Here is a 21,080-nt window from a genome sequence, read left to right as displayed (position 1 = left end):
CGAGAGTCCTATACACGTAACATTCTGACACAGCTTTAGATTGAAGAGTTGCCTGATAAGAATGGCAGTGGCATCATTTAAGGAGAGTGAATGGAGGTTGGGGGTTCGGCACTGAGAGATGAGAAGGAGGTATGAGTGCAGGGAATGGGCACCATTATTCTTGTGTCTAGAAGGTGTGTTTGTTCCCATGTTAATTGGTCGTAGAAGGTGTCTGGACATTCCTGAGAGTGGACTGCCCATAAAACCAAATCCTAGGGCTGGAATTAATGGATATGATGGGGTTTTGGATGAAGACATGAGAACTCCATATCGCTCTGTTTTTAGTAAGGGCGACCACATCATGCTCCACACAGACATTTAACTAGACAGCAGTGAGCCAGCCTGAAGATCAAGGAGCCTGGGGGAGGGGTCATGTAGGTTGGGAGCTATAAACCAATCAGAAGCTAGCAGTTATATTGACCAACAACACTGGATGGAAAGTATTGGCTGCTGCTGGCATGTCACCCACTCAGGCTCTGGATTGAAATGGACTCTGACCACAGGAGAGAAGTGGTGGGGTGGGAGTCACAAGTGCAGGTTGCAGTAATGGGGGAGGAGTGCTGGCAGCAGGGATAGGTGGGTGTAACTGTCACAGGCCCCCCCGCACCCCCACCCCCTTGTGGATGCTAGCTGCTTTGATCTGACTAAAGTACTGACTGAGTCTCATTGAGGGAGAACCCCCCCCACCCAAAAGTCCACAATCAGCAACCACATAGGTTCGCTGTCAAGCTTTTCACATGGTGACTGCCCCTGTCCATCACTTCATGGTTACCAGCGTTGAGATGAGACTCATTACTGGGCATTAATTGTGGCAAGCAGAAGGCATCCCACCATGAACTTTATTGGAGCGGATGCAAAAATATACCGATGACCTCACCTACCACCATCCACTAAATTAAATGCCTCCTGCCAGCAAACTCACTATGAGGGTTGGCATTAAATGACATCCTATATTTCCCGAGTTAAATATCACCTCCCTCCATGTCACATACCTTCTCTTCTGCAGCCTTTCCCTGTGAGGTTTCAGTACCATAGACATTCCCCTTCCACATCCACATCCAGCAAAGTAACACAGTGTAGTGTATGTCAGAATGGAGAGATTGGCTGAATTCTGGTGTAGCACCCCATCTCATCTGTACAAAGAACAGAATTGTTCCTGAGTTATACCTGCAATGTGCTGCACTTGGGTCCATAGCATATGTATTGGCATACTGGAAAGGTAGCTGAAAAATGTGTTGCTGGAAAAGCGCAGCAGGTCAGGCAGCATCCAAGGAGCAGGAGAATCGACGTTTCGGGCATAAGCCCTTCTTCAGGAATTCCTGAAGAAGGGCTTATGCCCGAAACATCAATTCTCCTGCTCCTTGGATGCTGCCTGACCTGCTGCGCTTTTCCAGCAACACATTTTTCAGCTCTGATCTCCAGCATCTGCAGTCCTCACTTTCTCCATACTGGAAAGGTAGGTATCCATAAATGGCCAAGACCGCAAAAGCTAGAATAGTTGCCAGCCATTCACACATTTGCACAGGCATCAATGATTTTGAAATGATCTTTCTGTGCCCCAACTGTTTCCTAAAGTCTGCTATTTTTCCTGAAATGCAGCATCCTGCACTGGTTTCCCATCTCCTTGCCCACCCCCTCATGCCACCTGAATGTTATTCGTGTATGTGCGCCCACTTTCGTGTGTCTGTGGAATTCAAGGCCTTTCTGTGCCAAGGCTGTGGTTCCCCTGTTGGCTTACCTTGGACGTTCCACATACATATCACAAAACCCAAACAAGGTTATCTTTGTCAGACTTATAGAATAATATAAACAGTAAAAATATATTTCATCCTCAACCAGAGGGCTGTGGATGTTCAGTCATTGAGTAAGACATCTATATATCCTCGGGAGTCCAGGGAGCTATGAGTTATTAGGACAGGGCAAGACACTGCAGTAGAGGTAGAATCTCAGGATTCATGTGCTGTAACTTCACTGCATCTGCATTTTAATAATGCATTACTGGCAGTTAAAAGTGCTTATCCATTATATTAATATTTTTTAACATAGCCCAACATTTTACAATTTATACCGATAAAAATTGATGTTTTAATCCTTCAAACACAAGTCATGTTCAATTTCTTACTACACAAGAATCGTAGAGAACTGACCTTTTATAAGGAGCATTCCATGCTGCATTTAAATTGATTGTGAACTTTCTACTCTAAGGTTAACTTACTGTCCTTGACACAAAAAAATGTCATATTCTTGATAAGGAAATCATTGAATAGGCACACATTCTTCCCGTAACCCTGACTCCAACCTGTAAATATGGATCTAAAATACCTTTATCTTCTTCCTTTAACTCAATGAACTGGAATGGGAAATTCCAAGAGTACATTTTACTTTGGTAAGTATCTCCCAGTGGATTATCAACTATATTGTCTAGAGTTTAGAAGAATGAAAGGTGATGTCATTGGAATGTATAAATTTTTAGAAAGGCCAGCCTCAGGAAAAATGTATGACCATTCAGCACTGACATGAGAAATCTATTTGTTTCCTGCACGTCAATTTGGAAAATATTTTGTATTGCTACTGTGCACTCCTATAGCTGGTTGCATGTCCTAATCCTCACTAGAAACACATCTGATCAGAGAAGGGAAATTGTATTATAATTGGCACATAAGGCAGTAAAATAGCTCTGTACTTAGTATACTGCCAAGTAGCAGTGTCAATTTATTGAAAAAAATTCCATAGAGTAAATCAGTTAATACAGCAAAAAGAAACATTAAGGTTAGAAGGGGTAAGGGGTCATGTACAATTGATTTTTTTTAGCACATAGTGTCAAGAAATGTCTGGACATGGAGATTTGTCAGTGATTTCTCACACAGACCTCAATAACATGAGACATAATGAGGATTGGTAAAGGCGAAGATGGATGAATGAACAGGTGTTGTTCTCAAACAATTAGCTGCCTTTCAAAGCAACGTTGTTTTAAAAAGTATTGATAGCAGGTTACTTGCCAGCTCTCTGATCACCCATTAAGCAAACCAAAAAAAAACTAAATTTTTAAGGAAAGTAAAAACCAAGAGAGACAACAAGATGCTTTGCAAGTATACAAGAAGGAGCTGTCCAATCTCAAACCATTTCCAGCAATGAATTAATGATCAGTCCCAAACGATGTTTCTCTGTCTCTTTTGATTGCATTCTGGAAAGAAAGTTGACAAATGTACGCTCAATAAGCAAAAATCCCAGAAGAAAAAGGGTAGCACAACTATTATATACATTTCATTCCTTTGGAAGTAAAGTCCAAAACCAAATAACTAATTTGCCACCTGTCTTATCACATCTGCAGTTTCACAGCTTGGTAATTTTGTGCTGCAAATATAGAATTTCCTGATCTGTGCAATAACGTAGTCTAGTTCACAAGATCAGGAAATTGTGCTTCTACAGCACTAAGCTAAGTGCCTGACTGCGAGAGCAGTGTCTGAAACAGAGAAGACAATGAATTAGCTTGATGCTTGCTGATGGGATCCACAGACAATAAGTTAATTTTCACAGCCATGCGAATAACATTCCCTGAGTCACCTCTCCATCAATTTCCTGGACATTTTGATTGCCTCTGTGTGATCAGACTGCTTTGCTGACATCAAGTGAGTGTTCAAACTCCAAATTTGAAAGATCTCAACCATCATTTTCTGATCTACTAGTCACAAAGTCTACTTGCTTGTCACCAATTCCTTTTCATTCACAATTGTCAGTCTCTGATTCAAATCCTTTACAATGTTGATGTTCTATTCATTCCTGAGTTTCAGACTAGACAGCCCCTCCACACAAAGTTAAAAATCACACAACACCAGATTATAGTCCAACAGGTTTATTTGGAAGCATTAGCTTTCGGAGCGCTGCTCCTTCATCAGGTGGTTGTGACTACCATCGACACCACTAACTGCCGGCTTAAAGTGGAGATGATCTCCAAAAACATCGCACACCTTGGACAACCACCTGATGAAGGAGCAGCGCTCCAAAAGCTAGTGCTTCCAAATAAACCTGTTGGACTATAACCTGATGATGTGTGATTTTTAACTTTGTATACCTGACCAACACCAGCATCTCCAAATCATGACTTCCACCACAAAGTTCACTAAGTTCCATTTCTACAATATTGCCCACCTCATGCCTTGATCATCCCCAGAATTCAGTACACCCATCCTTTCTTTGTTAATCTCTTCCATGCAACATAATTTCTATGTTGTGCAAATCTTGGACCACTATATCCAGCAAAAAATCTTGGACTACTGTGTCCCACTGATTATTTACCCTGTGTCTATTTTTGCCCTTTCTACCCCCAATTTTTCAAAATTGTGCATTCCTGCATGATTTTATTACCCTCTGTTTCTCTGACTTCCTGCAGTGCAAAATTCAAGTCAACATCTAGCTCCTCCAATTCTTTTTTTTGCCTCACCAGCAATGTCTTTAGTCAATGTATCCTCCTTACTTGGAATCCCCTCCTAATCCTACAACGTCTCCACCACCCTTTAAATATATGTATGTCTATTCAACAAGGCTTTCAGTAACTCCTCCTAATCTTTTCCATTATTTTGCCTATCCCTACCTTTGAAGCATTTTCAGGACCTTTTTCCCTTTAAGATAGTGTACAAAACTTTTATTGTCACCTGGAGCTTTGATGGCTTAATGAGTTCCATCTAAAATACTTGGGACTCTTGGGAGGCCTTCCAACTACGAAATGTTCAAAGTCTTCTCCAGATGGCATGTCCTCTTAAACTGAAAGATGATAAAAAATGGAATCAGTCACACATTTTACACAGGGTTTAGCTCAAGACTTGGTTGAACAGATGTCCTCTGCAGTAGCTTAAAAACATCCTGTGCTGTGGAAAATTGGGGAGAAAAAAATCATCCACATCTGTGCCAAGTTTGTAGGTGATCCTGCAGCAGGTGATTTGGGTCAATCATTTAAATTAAGGAACCTATCCATCAAATATTGGTGAGACGAATGATGGAGATTCTTGGTTGGGCGCATCTTTGCAGAGATGTACTTCCTAATCATTATGGGTTTTCAATTGGACACTTTCCAGTCTCCTCTGTTCTGTAAGATATAGATAATAGGATGAGCAAGTGGTAAATGAGAACTATTGAAAAAATTACCATTCCTGATTGATATCAGCAACTGGAAAGTATACAAGTGCCTAAACCTAGATTGAATTAATGAATTAAATTATTGCATTAGGTTCGAAAAGGAAATCCATCTCAACTTGTGTACATAGACAATGCAGGAAGACTTCTACAGCATGAAAACAACCTCAACTTCAAATTGTTGGAAGGCATTGATGAGTAAGTACGCCTTCATTGTCAGATTCCTAAAACATTTTCTCACATTGATGTCAATATCTCCCAAATTCAGTAATGCTTAGAACCCATGCTAGGGAGTTGAAACCTTGGACTCTTGGAACAGCTACAGCAACTGAGCCATAGTCAGTTGCTGATGGAGGGGACACACAGGGATGAATTTCACCAGCTTCTGGGTAGTGGGAACAGAGGCTGGCAAGAGGGAGAGAACGGAAAGGAGAGATGAAGTGTTTGGTATTTGGTAAATGCTGATGCTTGGTGCCAGATTGATCCAGTGGAGTATAAAAGGCCCCAATAAGAGGCACCAATGACACATTGCCAGCAGCAGATTAATACCCATCACATGGAGAGTCCACAGAGGTTGGCCCACTTCTGGGGGAGGAGGTGGCACCAGAGGAGGAGGTCCCATTGCCTGAAGAGGGGCCATTAAAATGGAAAACCCATTCATAAAGTCCTCCAGAGGAATTTCTCTTCTGATCAGCATTCTGCCATCTGATTATTTGTAAGGAACTACCTGTTCCTAATGGTCTGTGGCTGTGTCTGACTCTCCTAGTTGGAATTGTTGGCACTCACAATGGGGCAGTGATATGGAAATCCTGCCCATAGGCCAAATATAGGCAGTTAAAAGATTACCTCAAGAAATATATTGAGTGGATTCCTCTGCTGTCAAGTATAGTCTTTTGGTCCTACGTGTCATGGTCCCGAAGCCTGTGATTAAAATTCAGTCTATGGTGTGGGAAGATGAAACCTCAAAAACTTATTCCTCAAGTAGGAGAAACATTTCAGAGTCACAAGTTACTGCACAAGAAAAACATATCTCTCAACGTCTTACAGGTCTCCTCCCACCTCAGCAGATGAGTCAGTACTGAAAAATAATATCTCATGTTCTCTACCTTTCATGACCTCAGGACATCACAAGTGATTTACAACTAATAAATATTTGTTAAAGTGTAGTTATGTGCAATTTACATACAGATAACAATGTGTTAATGCCTACATAATCTGCATTAGTTAAATTTGTTGGAAGTCTAATATTGATCAGGATATCAGGGAGAACATCCCTGCGCACTCCCCTACCCTTTTCCTTGAATAGTGGTTGTAGAATATATTGCATCCATCTAAGAGGGCAGGTGGAGCCACTGTTTTCAGTCGGTGTCACTTTAATAACTTGCCTTCATTTTTACCAATGAATAATTGGGTTACTGTATTTCATATCCTGCACTCCAGTAACAACTCTGTGCAAAACCCTCTGACTACTGTGGACAGTGCAAACTGGATGCAGCATGCAATGCCAGTACCTGAATGTAATGTGCAACGCTGCCTGATTGGAGCATTCAATGTGTGCTGAATATATGCTGTTTCATTACTCAGATTCAGCAGGCCATCAGAATTTAATGAATCTAAGTAATGCAGCTAACTGAGATATTGCACAGGCTGATGCTTCCAGTTGGTTTTGCAGATGTTGTTCTTGGAGATTTCTGAAATACTGTGGTATGAAGAGAGATTCATCTGTCCACATTCCTGGATGAAAACTTCGATATAAATCCATAAATATATAAAACCAGCTGTTCAAACCACTTTACCCTAGAGATATGTGTGTGGCAGCGGAATTACCTCAGCAGACCTTCTTCAAATATTACGAGCTTTCTGCTGAAACTGGCCAGCCCTGTACAGAATTCATATCTGAGCCATTTTAGACTGTCAAGTCAAGGAAACACAAGTAAATTAAATAAATATTCATAACAGCCTATAGAGATTCTAAATTCACAAACAATTAACTATGCAGTGAGCTGTCAGTGGTGCTGGAGATTGCATGATGTTTCCTCAATTCACTTACACCACTTGTGCAACACCCAACAAGATAACAGCATTGTTCCTATAAGTGCACATAAATGTGAGAAAACTACAAGTTGTAGTGTGTCATCTCAGATGCAGGAATGTCACTATGGAGGAGTGTTATCAGAGAAAGATTGATGCGAAACCAATGGAAAAGAACTTGTTGGAATGTTTTAAGGAAAGCTTTCCAGAAACAGAAAAAGTCAGAGAGGTATAGGGAAGAAATTCCAGATCTGAGGTTCTGGACAGGAGGAGGAATGACCATGAATGTTTAAAATTAATTAAAGCTGGGAATGTACAATAATCCACAGTTGGAAAAGCGCTAAAAGATTGTGTACTTTCATTGTACATACATAAGGAAACACTAATATGTAGTATAAGATAAATACATAATGCAGCTATGCTGGACACAATCTGAGGCATTAGCTAGAACTGTACAATACATGATGTAGCAGAACTGCAAATCCTCAGGCAGTAGTTGTCCATTGGTCCTTCTGCCTGATCCCTACACAAATTCCATGAAATTTGTCTAAAGATTCCTTTGATCAATTTCCAAATCTAAATACCTTGCTATTTGCAGAAAGAGATATTTCTGATGCTTTATTTATGCGTGTCACAGATTTCTTAATGGTTACATCTGCTCTCCTAATATTATGTGCGACCAATTTATCATATTCTATTTTAAATATTTTGACCAAACTTTCATTCTATATTTAAAATGCAGTTCCTTTGATTTGAAATTTTGTTCAGAGCAAATATTAATGGCCTTAAAATTGAATAAAACTCTAGAGTGACCAGTTGAATTATATTTTGATTTTTTTTGAAAGGCATTGCACAGCATGGCTTTGGAAATTAAGTATCTGATAAACTAGGTAAAGGCCTGGTTTGTATTTGCATAATAATGGAATAAATCAGACAATGGTGCAGTAAAATGCAGAAGTCCAGAAGTTGCTGAGATTTTCCCTGCTGTTTCACAGCCTTTGCTGCACCAGGACCTTGCAGAGAGGCTGTGCATTAAAATGCATGAAAGGGTGCCAAGTACCTGTGTTTATCCACTAAACATACCTGAGAAGACCACATTGGGAACACCAGATACAATAAACCAGGTTGGGAGAGAGACAGGTGAACCTCTGTTTCAACTGGAAGGACTGTTTGGGCCCTGGATGGAGGTGGTGTGCTGGCAGGTTTTGCAACTTTTACGGTTGCAGGTGGAGGTACCAGAGGGTTCGGGAGTGGAAGTGGGGTTGGTGGGGAGAGTGGTGCAAACCAAGGAGTGATAAGGGAGCGGTCCGTCTGGAACAGAAAGAAGGGTGAGCAGGGCCAGATGTTCTTGGTTCTTAATTATTACCAGATTGCCTCTCTGACCCCAAAATTCTACTTTAAAGAAGTTACATCTTATTCCTTCAAAATATAATTCATGTTAAATATTTTTAAAAACCATTCATTAAAGTGGAACATTTTAATTCTTCCATCTCTTTTAGTGCACTCTGTCTTAATCCCATCTTTCTTGCCCTCAGTAACTTGATATAACAGATGTTAAAGTAGATGACCAAAAGCTCAGTTACATGTTTAGAGATGTATTTTAGCAGAGAAAAGAGATGTTGAGAGATTTGGGGAGGGAATTCCAGAATTTTGGGGCAGCTGACAACCATCAATTCTGGAGTGATTAAAATCGGGATGAGGGGCTCTTCTGGCATGGTGGTAGTGCCCTTTCTTCTCAGCCAGGAGGCCTCGGTTCAAGCGACGTTTGCTCCAAAGATGTTTAATAACATTGCTAAACAGGTTGGTTAAAATATGGGATCCCATTCTATCTCCATTTTGGTTTAACCTCCTCCCCCTTCTCCTTATCTTTCCCTCACTTTTGACTGTTTGTATTGCCCTTAGCACATTTTGCATCTAAGTTATTCAATTGGAAACATGGATGGTTTACTAGTGGTTGTTAATAAGATGAAAATAAAACACCTGTGTGTGTAAAAGTGTTTCTGGATATTATAAAAACAAAGAAAAGAAAATTAAATCAGAGTACTCAAGAAACCAGAATTAAGGGCTAATGAAATCGTCGCCTTCCAGAAGGTTACAGCAACACGGAGGGCCAAGGAAAGGTATAGACAAAAATGAGAATTTTAAAATTGAAGCATTGCTGGACCAATGCAGATCAGCAAGCAAGTTGAATGATGAGTGAACGGGAATTGGTGTCTGGGGTGAGTCAGCAATGTTTTGGATAATAATAAATGGGTTCTGGTGTCTCTCTCTTCCTTAGGTTTCCTGCAAATGTCATCTCAGTTTTACAGTCTGGATGTTTACAGAAGAGGTTGCTGAGGTCTCTGCACATGGACACTGAATTCTGGGGCAGTCACAATGGGATAAGAGGCCTGAAGAAGCTGGTTCAGGTCATAGAGAAGAGGGCTCAACTATTGCTCAAATACATCCAGGAAAATAATATCAAATTAGTTCAGGAATAATGTGAACTCAATACAATCGACAGTCAAAAGTATGATATTTAGCTATCAGTTGTTTGCGACCAGAGATGGAAAGCCTAATCTGAAAGACCACAATGTCTCATGTTGCATACATGATGAGACTTTTGGAGACATTATTATCACCAGAAAGACAGACAGTTATCAATCCAAGTTTGCAGTAATTTTGCTTTAATGCATTCAAACACATTCACTGTGAATTCTCTCGGAAATGCAATAGCAAGGGACTTGCGCCCTCCTGGTGTTTGTGGTCCCTCACCCTGGCCCGTTCTTATGGAAAGGGATGCTTAAATGTTTCAGGGAGGGGCCAGCTGAGGTGTTGCCTCAGTTGTAGGGTAGGGGGAAGGGAGCAAACATTGACCAGCTCTCGCAGTCAAAAATGTTTGCTAAAGTTTGTTGCCAGATTTTAAATTTAAATCAACAACCTTCATCCAATCCTTGGTTAGAAAACAAATCATTTAAACCTTTGTACCCTCTACCTGCCTCTCGATGCCTAACTCCTGGCCCTCATCAGTGTAGACTCCATTCTCTTGTGGCCAGTGTTGCCAGTACAGAAATGTGATAATATGTACCATATATGTTAAATAAGAATGTAAATAATTTCTCCTGATGTTTCAGTTGTACTTCGGTAACTAAACTAAAACTAGTGCATACACTGAAATCTGCCATCATTACTTGAAATAATTAAAAGACCTATTGGGAATGCACCTGTAATTAGTATTGGTTCTATTCCGATCCCCCAGGAAGGCTTAGAATTGATGTGTGACCAAGCTAGTAATTTAATTTTGACTGATTTCACTTTTTATTTCTGGCATGCCACACCTCAAAATCACAAATTTAACAACCATATGTCATAATGAAACTACAGTTTTCCTTAGAAATTTAGATATGAGCTTTTAAGTTTAATACACTCTGCAAAGTTGTCCCCTGCACCTATTAAACTCCATTTATAATATAGCAGGATACAGAGTACAATCCAATTTTTCTCAAAAAATAGACTTCTGAAGTGAAATGATTCATGCAATGTTTCTATTACAGGAGACAAAGCCACGTGGTCAGATGCACCCATTGAACTGGTATTAATTTGCATTTAGGAGTAGGGGATGCATCCTAAATCCCATTAACCAACAGCTAAACTTTTTCTGAATCTTTCAGGATTTGGTTCATTCGTACCCTAAAGAGATTACATTAGGGTGTTGAATGTAGAAAATCACACAACACCAGGTTATAATCCAACAGGTTTAATTGGAGCGTCGCTCCTTCATCAGGTGGTAGTGGAGGGCTCAATCCTAACACACAGAATTTATAGCAAAAATTTACAGTGTGATGTAACTGAAATTATACATTGAAAAATTGATTGTCTGTTAAGCCTTTCATCTGTTAGAATACCATGATAGTTTCACTTCTTTCATGTGCAAATCACAAAACTTTTTTTTAAAAGTTGCATTCTCAGGTTAGCTGTTAACAATGCTGATAGCTAGATAATATGTTGAAGGTGTTAGCCCCCTGTGTTCTCGGTCTATGCCATGATGTTTAGCATGGCACTGTAAATTTTTGCTATAAATTCTGTGTGTTAGGGTTGAGTCCTCCACTACCACCTGATGAAGGAGCAACGCTCCGAAAGCTGGTGTGCTTCCAATTAAACCTGTTAGACTATAACCTGGTGTTGTGTGATTTTTAACTTTGTACACCCCAGTCCAACACCAGCATCTCCTGGCTTTCTTTTATCTCTTTATCTCAAACTTATCTCTATGTGAACCACATCAAACCCTCAAATTATAATCATGAGCTTAATATTAAATTGGAGTACAACAGAGTGATTATGTGAAAAAGAGAGCTATGCAACTCATTGTACTATTGCCACAAGCGGTTTTTACAGTTTCTCGTAGGTAAATTGAATTCAGTGTACTTAAATTACTTAAATGGCAACATTATTTTTTAATGTGAAGACAATGGAGATAACAGCTTGTTCTGATAGTTTAAATAACAATGTTTGTAATGTCTACCTATGTCTGTGGTCTAGATGTTAGCCTCCATAAAGCCTATATTACGTATATATAAGCCAACTTTCCTCATCCTGCCTCCTCCCACCTTTCAGTGTTTGTAGAAATAAAGTGATATGCTGTTAAAACGCATTCCAGTCAAACACACCTGAGTTCATTATTATCTCTGGGCCTGTATATAAGTCAAATACAGCAAGAATTAGAGTGTATCCTTATGCCAGGGGAAGAGCACACACCCAAGAGCTGGTGAAATTCAGATGCTGTGGCCGACTTTTAAATGTTCTGGCAGATTTTTTTTTAATTCATTAACAGGATTTGGATGTTGCTAGCTGGGCCATGATTTATTGACAATGTTTAGTGCCATTGCAGTCCATTTCCTGTAGTATGCCAATGCCTTTGGTGGGGGGTGGTTTCAGGATTTTGATCCAGTGATACTGAAGGAATGATGATATACTTCCAGTTCAGGATGGCAAGTGGCTTGAAAGGGAATTTGCAGATGGTGGTCATCATAGAATTCCTACGGTATGGAAACAGGCCTTTCGGCCCCTCAAGTCCACACTAACCCTCTGAAGAGTAATCCTCCTGGACCCATTCCCCTACCCTACTACTCTACATTTTACTTCTGACTAATGCACTTAACCTACAAATCCCTGAACACCACAAGCAATTTAGCATGGCCAAATGACCTAACTTGCACATTTTTGGATTGTGGGAGGAAACTGGAGCACCCAGAGGAAACCCACGCAGGCACAGGGAGAATGTACAAACTTCACACAGACAGTTGCCTGAGGCTGGAATCAAACCCAGCTCCCTGGCACTGTGAGGCAGCTGTGCTAACCACTAAGCCGTTGTGCCATCCCAGTGTTCCTATCTATCAGCTGCCCTTGTTTTTTCAAATGGTAGTGGTTGGGAGAAGGAGCCTTGGTGAATTTCTACTTCTCGTAGATAGTGCACACTGCTGCTAGTAAGTGTCAGTGGTGGAGCAAGGGGATATTTGTGGACCTGTTGCCAATCAAGTTGTTTTGTCCTGGATGGCGTCAAGTTTCTTGAGTGTTGGTGGAGCTGCATTTATCAAGGAAAGTGGGAAGTATTCCATTACACTCTGGACTTGATTAAAGTTACACCAATTACTTGTGAGGCTGACTGAGCACATGTCTGGCTGAGTGGGAAGTGGGGGGGGGGGGTATAACAAATGTTTGAACAACAAAACAGTTGAAATTTTGTATAATCAAAATATAGTTCCAGAGGGATCCTGCATAACTGCTTATCAATACCCGATGTATCTGTCTGCATCAACACTAGCAGATTTGATTTTAACACTTAAGAAATTTCTTGTCTCACCAGGACATGATAGATTGAAGCTTTCAATATCAATTCATATGTTGCTATTTTACCAGTTCTTACTGTCTCATGGATTCTTTTACTTTCCTTCTGCCTTCTTGTAGTTCCCCATTACCCTGCCCTGTATTCTTTCCAGTTGACCCACCCATGTCTGGCAACACCTTCTTCTCATGATAAACCATTGTCAACCTTTTCATTAGCCACCATCCACATATTTCAACAACAAGTTGCATTTATAACATAACAAAACATCCTCAGGTGCTTCACAGAAATGATAACTGGACGAAGTTTGATACTGAACTACACAAATAAACTCTGGGACAAGCGATTATAAAATGGGTCAAATCAAGCAGCAGAGGGAGATAATGAAGCAGAGAGATTAAAGGGGGAATTCGAATCTCTTACTATTTTCTGCCTGCAATATCCAGAAAGAGAACCTTTTAATATAGAGTCTGTTCCATCAAGAGCATGTAATCCTAGAATTCCCTTCTTGAGGGCATTGTGGGTCAACTATAGCATATGGATTGCAGCAGTTCAAGAAGGTAGCTCTGTCACCTTCTCAAAGACAACTAGTAAATGCTGGCTTAGCCAGTGACATTCACATCCCACAAGTGAATAAAACCTTTTGCTTTGATAGGGACAGGCGCCATACAAGAGGTAACAGGAGTGGCTCATTTGCCCCATCTGTTAGTATATTTCCCAAATTTAGGGTGAACAACAGAGTAGGAAGCACCAGCTCAAGAAAGATGCCTCACTCCTCCCTGTAAGCATCTTGTTATTTAGTTATGCAAGCACTGATACACAAGTTTGCTCCAGGCTGCTGCCCACAAATGATCTGCTACCAGGACCCAGTCTTCTGCATGATGGTGGTGGGATTGGGCCCACACATCAGAACTCAACTGACAACCTATCACTCTGCCCCATTCCAACACAATTCATTGCAGCTCTACAGAATTCAGGCAGTTTAGTGGTCATGATTTAGTGGCCCACTGCATATATTGGTGCAGGAAAAGATGGAGGTGCTGACACTCTTATCTGTATGGTTGTATCAATACTATTTCATATGGAAAATCACGGTTTACCAGGTTATTTGATTTATATAGCTGATACCAAGACAGTGAGTGAAAATGTTGGTGTAAACTATGCCAGATTGTGTCCTTGCATCATTCAATAATATCTTATGTTGTCATTCTGTAAAGGCCCTAGAGGCTAAGAGTTCATATAATAATTGAATGATTGATATCCAATGCTAGCCACATGTGCCTCTCTCTTCCTCTAAGTAATAGGAGTTCAAAAGAAGTCCAGAAATGAAAATGGAGATGGTGGGATCTTCTTGGCATCTCCTGCCCACATTTACCACTTTAGCAAGGCCTCAGAAAATCTTATCTAATACATTATGATTTTAAACAGAGAAGCACTAAAGATTTGAAATGAAATGTATGTCATTCCCCTATTCCTAAGGGCACTGTTTGCAGCTGGTTTATTGATAGTGAGAGCAGATTAGTATACAGGCCTCATTAACATTGAAGATCCTATCACTGTGTTTACATTGAAATGTCAGTTACAGGATAAGACATAACTCCCACTAAGCTTACAACCAGGAAGAAATGAGGACCAGATGTGGGGAGGTCACTATCTTCTTTTTACTGCACACTTACTACTGGAAATTGAGTTGCATAGAGAATATGTAATGTAGAGAAATAAAAAAATCAGCCCTTTTGCAACTTAGAAATTGGAGTAGACTTTTCAGCTCCTCAAACAATACTCAAGTTCTGAAGAGGAGTTGGACTCAAAAGATTAACTCCCTGTCTGTCTCCACACAGATGCTGCTCGACCTGTTGAATATCTCCAGAATTTCTGTTTTTATTCAACCCCTCAGACCTACAATAGAGCTTGTTATTATTTTTCTATAAAAGGTATATGTGCAGGCGAGGGCACAGATGTATGATTAAACTCAAATTTCCAAGATTGTCACTCTGTCATTAAACATTTCAAAAAGAGCATCTCACCATCTGCTTTATCACTGATGTACAATGAACACCATAAAGCTACTCTCTTTGCATATTAGATACTCACTAAAATAGTTACTAAAGGTGAAGTTCATGAATTTAGGTTTAAGAACCTTTTTAACAAACTTTATTGATAATTACTACGTCAGTCTCTTCAGCCATGAAAATTATTAAGTTTACTTGTTGGAGATCTTAAAAATGCAAAAACTTAAACTAATTGTTTTTAACTTTTGTCTTGTTTCTTACTTTGTCTATTTTAAGACAATTGTTTGTCTGTTTCAATTTCTCTGTCTGATTTGAAATTGAATTCATTCTACTTGTTATGTATGGCTTTATCTATTAATAATTCTGCTCAGCTTATTATTGTTAACTTATTCCTCAACCTCCCAAAATCCACCATCCCTAAAAGCAGCACCATGCCTATTCATTCATTTAATTGAGGAATCTTCAAAATCATCCTCCTGTTCCTTCATTTCACTATCATGGATCTTGGATCATCATTAGCTCAATCCCTTTGTCTGCCTCTTGTGAAAAGCTGGCCAACATAGTTCCACAGCAATGTCCTCAGAAGCAAATTAAACCTCTTGAAGTATATGTTACCTTTGGAAATTCTGGTGGAACCACACTTTCCAGTAGCATGTTCCTGCTCTTATCAACCTTCAGTGTGAAAACACTTCAGCCCACATCTGCTTAAGTTCTTTTGACAATAATTGCAACCCAATTGCTGAAGGAAATAAATTCTCCTTATTTGCTCTTGCAAAACTTCCATAATTTTGAACACCTCTGTTAAATATCCCCCTAAAGTTCTTAGCTTATCAGAGATTAGTCCCAATTTCTCCATATATTTGAACACCCTCACCTCAGGTATCATCCTGACACAATTTATAACTGTAACTGAGATAAGACTATTCATTATTTCAACAGATTTTTGGTACTTGATTTTGCGGATTAGTTCCTCACCACAGGTTAATTTCAGTGGTTGCAAGAAGTTTGATTGTCCAACCACTTTTGAAATTTTGTGCAACTTTTATTGCTAAAGGATTTGAGTACAGGAGTAAAGAACGTTTGCTGCAATTGTATAATGCCTTGATGAGGCCTATACTGGGTACAGTTTTGGCCTCCTTACGTAGAGAAGGATTTACTTGTCATAGAGAAAATGCAATGGAGATTCACCACACTGAGCAGGTTGGCCATATGAGAAGAGATTGAGGAGACTGGGCATCTATATGTTAGCTTTTCAGAAAATGAAAGTTGATCACATTGAATTTACAAAATTCTTACAGAGCTTGGCATGGTTAATATAGGAAAGATATTTCCCCCGGTTGGAGGAGAGGGGTTCTGGGACTAGGGGATACTGTCTCAAAAGAAAAGGTCAGCCATTTAGGATGTAGATGAGGAAAGTTTCTTAACACAGTAAAATCCTTTGGTGGGGGTGAGGCAGAATGGAAAGTAGTGATCAGAGTGAGAGATGGTTTGTGTGGGTAAAAATCCCACATACACTGTAAGATTCTACAATGATAGGAATGATTACAGCTGTTACTACACTGTAACTTCTTTTACAGTCTCTCAGCGTTTCTTGGTTGTCAAATTATCTGTGATCATATAATTTTCTAGACATGAGTTACAGCCCATATTCGTAAGAGAAAAAGGTTTTTTTTTCATTTGCAGGATGAGGACATCACTGGCTTGGCAGCATTTATTGCACAATTGTTAATAGTCAACCACATTCATGTAGGTGTGGAGTCACATGTAGGCCAGACTGGGTAAGGATGGCAGTTTCCTTCCCTCAAGGACATTAGCGAACCAATCGATTCATAGTCATCATTAGATTATTTTAATTCCAGATTTTTAAAAATTGAATTCAAATTCCACCATGGCAGAATTCAACTCCAGATCCCCAGATCTTTATCTTGGTGTCTGGATTAACAGTCCAGTGGTAATATCACTAAACCATCATCACTATGACTTGGAGAAACAAATGCTTGTCCCTGTTTGTTGTGAGGACGTGCCCCTTCCCCTTGCAGGTGCTATCACTGGTATCTCCTCCATCCATGTAGACCTCAGAGGTCACCAGACTCTTGCACAATCCTGCTTTTCCTTCACCCCACCATTATAACTGTGCCTTCAGCTCTTAAGCCCTGAACTCTGGAATGCATTTTCAGCCTCTCTACCTCTCTTACTTCAAGACTCTACTGAAAACCAACCTTTTTGACTAAGCTTTTGATTATTTACTTTAATTTCCCCCTTGTGACTTGGTGTCAGATTTTGTGTGGATTGCTCCTCTTAAACCCATACAGTCAGGCTGTGAAATGAACTTGGTAATGATGGTTTATCTCTGAATGAGAAGCCTTCATTGAACAGCAGATGGCGATATTACAAAAGACACAAGTGATGTCATGGGCTGGATGATTCTAGGAGTGGCAATCTTATGTCGATTGAGTTAGATTTGGTCAGGATCAGAGTGGTGCTGGAAAAGCACAGCAGGTCAGGCAGCATCCGAGGAGCAGGAAAACCGACGTTTCAGGCAAAAGCCCTTCATGAGGAGTAGAGCTGGTTTCCAGCATCTGCAGCCCTCACTTTTGCCTTAGATTTGGTCAGATCTGGAGAAGGGAGCAGGTTTGGGTCCAGTGGGTGGTGGGAGTGTAGGTTGAGTCTGTTGAATAGGAAGGGGGCTCCTGGCTTGGGGAGTGTTGGGTCAGGAACTGGTGAGTGCAAAGGGTGGAGGTGTGTGAGGTAAGTATGGGGTCAGTTGAATAGTTACTGAGAAGGTGGACTATGTGTTTAATATTCTGACTTTCCCTCAGTGACTATTTTCCCTAATTTCATCAGAACTTGCCGAAACCTCTGATTTCAACATAGACTTTTGGAGCTTTCCAAGTATAGAGGAACTGCTCACCAGACAATTCAGTTTCTGAGGCAATTCTGTAGAGTGTGCTACATTAGGCATACGCAGGATCCCATGTGCAACTCCCACCTATACTGGAAAAACAAGTGTCTGGCCATCATAACATCTGGGCCATGGATATTGCAATGCTGTCATCAGCCAGAACATACAACTATAAACACTACAGCTGCCCAATGACAACAGGATAGCTTTGATTTGTATAGCACCTTTCATGAGCCCAAAATGGTCCCAAACACCTTATGAATCATGAAGAACTTTCCAAGTGTAGTCACTGTTATAATGCAAGAACCAAAACTCTCAGAATGATCCAAATAACACACTGTCATGTCTAAATAACATGTTAGGGATAAATATTGGGTGAAAATGAGTACTGCAGATGTTGGAGATTAGAGCCAAGAGTGTAGTGTTGGAAAAGCACAGCTGGTCAGGTAGCATTGGAGGAGCAGGAAAAATCGACGTTTTGGGCAAAGGCCCTTCATCAGGAATGAGGCTGGGAGCCTCAGGGGATGGAGAGATAAATGTGATGGGGGTGGGGGGGGGGGGGGGGGGGGGGGGGAGTGGGCGAAGGTAGCTGACAGTGCAATAGGTGGATGGAGATGGCAGTAAAGGTGATAGGTCGGGTGGGGAGGGTGGAGCGGATAAGTGGGAAGGAAGTTGGACAGATGGGACAGGTCATGAGGACAGTGCTGAGCTGGAAGGTTGGAACTGGGGTAAGGTGGGGGAAGGGGAAATGAGGAAACTGATGAAATCCATGGATAAATATTGGACCAAGGATAAATATTGCACAAGACACCAGAGAGAACTCCTTTGCTCTTCATTGAAATAGCAGCCCTAAGTTAATTTACATTTACCTGAGAGGCCATTGCTGCATGGGTTTCATTTAAAATTTCAGCAAAAGAGAAATAACAACCTCCAAATGAGCAGCACTCCCTCAGCATTGCGTGTCAATTGTAATATTTATTTTTACACGCAATTGATGGGAATTGTGATTTATTTGAATGCAATAAATAGACACAAACTAAAACAATAGTTGTTGGGATAGAAGATGAATACCTATAATGTAGAACTCTAAATAAATATAAAAGTCAACAAAGATTTGTTCCACCATAGTGCTTTACCAACTGAATGCCTGGAATATGGTCTGCACTGAGTGGCAATTGAATTGTGTGATCATGCTGCTGGACTATGGCATGAATTCACAGCCTTCTGACTCCGTGACAAGACTAATAACCACAGAGCCATAGATGACACATTGAAAGAAGCTTCTTGAGGCTCAAAGTCAAGAATTGAGCTCTTCTCTGGTTGTACTTCATGTTTTTTTTAATCAGTTTACAGACCAAGTTATTTTTGTTTGCTTTTCCAGTTCCAAAAAAAAGAGATGGATAGGTTTCCTCTGTGGTTAATATTACTGCCTCAGACGTTTAGTGGCACTTAGGCTTGTATCTCATGGTTACCATGAACTCCTGGAACTCTGTATTGATTGCCTTACGAGATTATTTTGGCTCCAAACTTCTAAACTGGTTCAAAATACTCATCCTTGTTTCCTAATCTCCATGCTGTTACTCCTTTCCTCCAGGAGGCTAAGGAAGTTTGGCATGACCGTAAAGACTCTTACTAATTTTTTTTCAATGCACCTTAGAAAGCATTCTATCTGGATGCATCACAGTTGGGTATGGTAACTGCTCTGCCCAGGACCATAAGAAACTACGGAGAGTTGTGAACACAGCCCAGTCCATCTATTGATTTTCCATCAATTTTCCATCTATTGATTCCATCTATACTTGCTGTCTCGGAAAGGCAGCCAACATAATCAAAGACCCCTCCCACCTCCCTCAGGCAGAAGGTAGAAAAGCTTAAACACACATACCGACAGATTCAAGAACAGCTTCTTACCCGTTCAAATATAATGTTGACCTCACTCTTTGTGCACCTTCTCTAAGCTGCAACATTGTATTCCTCGCTCTGTTCCATTACCCTTATGCACTTTTCGGCATGCTCTGCCCGTTCTGCACCCAACTACCGAGTACATATGGCAATAATAAATCAAATCAAAGCAAAGCAAACATAAACTTTTCCAACCCAAACATAAACTTTTGTCTGAGACAAAAACAAAAATTGCTAGAAAAGCTCAACAGGTCTGGCAAAATGTGTGGAGAGAAATCTGAGTTAATGTTTCAGATCCAGTGGCCTTTGCACAGAACCTTCTGAGACCGTCTTGACAATACCTGATAAAATCTCATTGCATTTAAATTTATGTTCAAACTCTTATCAATTAATCCTATTTGCTATCAATGACACTAGTTATCCACTTATGGATTGGCTAAATACAAATTAAAGCTATTAACAGATGGTAAACAATTGGATATGGAGGTAGTAACTGATTTTCTTCCTAAATTATATAAGTAGCTACAAACCTTGGAGACTTCCATGCTGTTCCAGTTTTGGCCTCGAGCATCCTCAAAAGTTTTCCATCAATGGAGTCTGTGCCGACAAGTACCTGGGCTTCAGATTCTGGAATTTCACCCCCAACCTCACCATCTCTCCAGTCTATTTTAAGACACTCCTCAAAATTTACCTCTTTGATCAAACCTTTAGCAACATGTCCCAAAATCTGGCTCAATGTCAAATGTTAACAACATTCCTGGGAAGTATTTTTCAATGTTTTAAAAACTTTAATGGTGTGTGTTATTATAGGATACAAAAGCATTTCAAGAAAGGTGTAGATAATCAGGTTTAGGATTTGTATGAGGTGAATTGATATTCAGGACTTCCCGAGTGAAGACTGTAAAGCTGTCCTAAGACTCAGGAGAGAAGGTGAAATCTTGAATACTATTTCTGCACTGGGTTTGTCATTGTCACTCAAAATACTGAACGTTTTCAAGTAGGAGTTAGATATAGTTCTTAGGGCGAAAAAGATCAAAGAGTATACGGATAAAGCACGCACAGAGTACTGAGTGTGGAGCAGATTCAAAGGGCTAAATAGCCTACTCAGTTTCTTATTTTCTAGTTTTTATGTCGTCTGAAGTTTGCTTTATTCTGATTGCTTTTCATAAAGAAGACCTGCACTGTCAGCTGTGTGTATGAGCTCCACTCTGACAACCTTGCCAAGTAAAATGATAAGGACTGG

At 40.3% G+C, this 21,080-nt stretch overlaps 1 protein-coding gene across 3 annotated transcripts in view; it reads left to right on the top strand.

Moving 5' to 3' along the window:
* The window catches only part of gask1a (golgi associated kinase 1A), a 55,050-nt gene extending 43,746 nt beyond the window's left edge, over window positions 1-11,304 (top strand). For all 3 annotated transcript variants that reach the window (XM_087986195.1, XM_087986194.1, XM_043688700.2), the window contains 2 exons: window positions 5,264-5,367; window positions 9,479-11,304. In XM_087986195.1, the coding sequence (XP_087842321.1) occupies window positions 5,264-5,367; window positions 9,479-9,680 (306 nt within the window). In that variant the 3' untranslated portion in view covers window positions 9,681-11,304. The remainder of the gene's footprint in view (window positions 1-5,263; window positions 5,368-9,478) is intronic.
* The last annotated feature ends 9,776 nt before the right edge of the window (window positions 11,305-21,080 follow it).

Source organism: Chiloscyllium plagiosum, unplaced genomic scaffold (assembly GCF_037043375.1).
Source record: "Chiloscyllium plagiosum isolate Xiang-an unplaced genomic scaffold, Cpla_swu_hap1 HiC_scaffold_4, whole genome shotgun sequence".
NCBI lineage: Eukaryota > Metazoa > Chordata > Chondrichthyes > Orectolobiformes > Hemiscylliidae > Chiloscyllium > Chiloscyllium plagiosum.
Note: the sequence above shows the minus strand (reverse complement) of the source record. Positions and strands in the feature narration are given on the sequence as shown.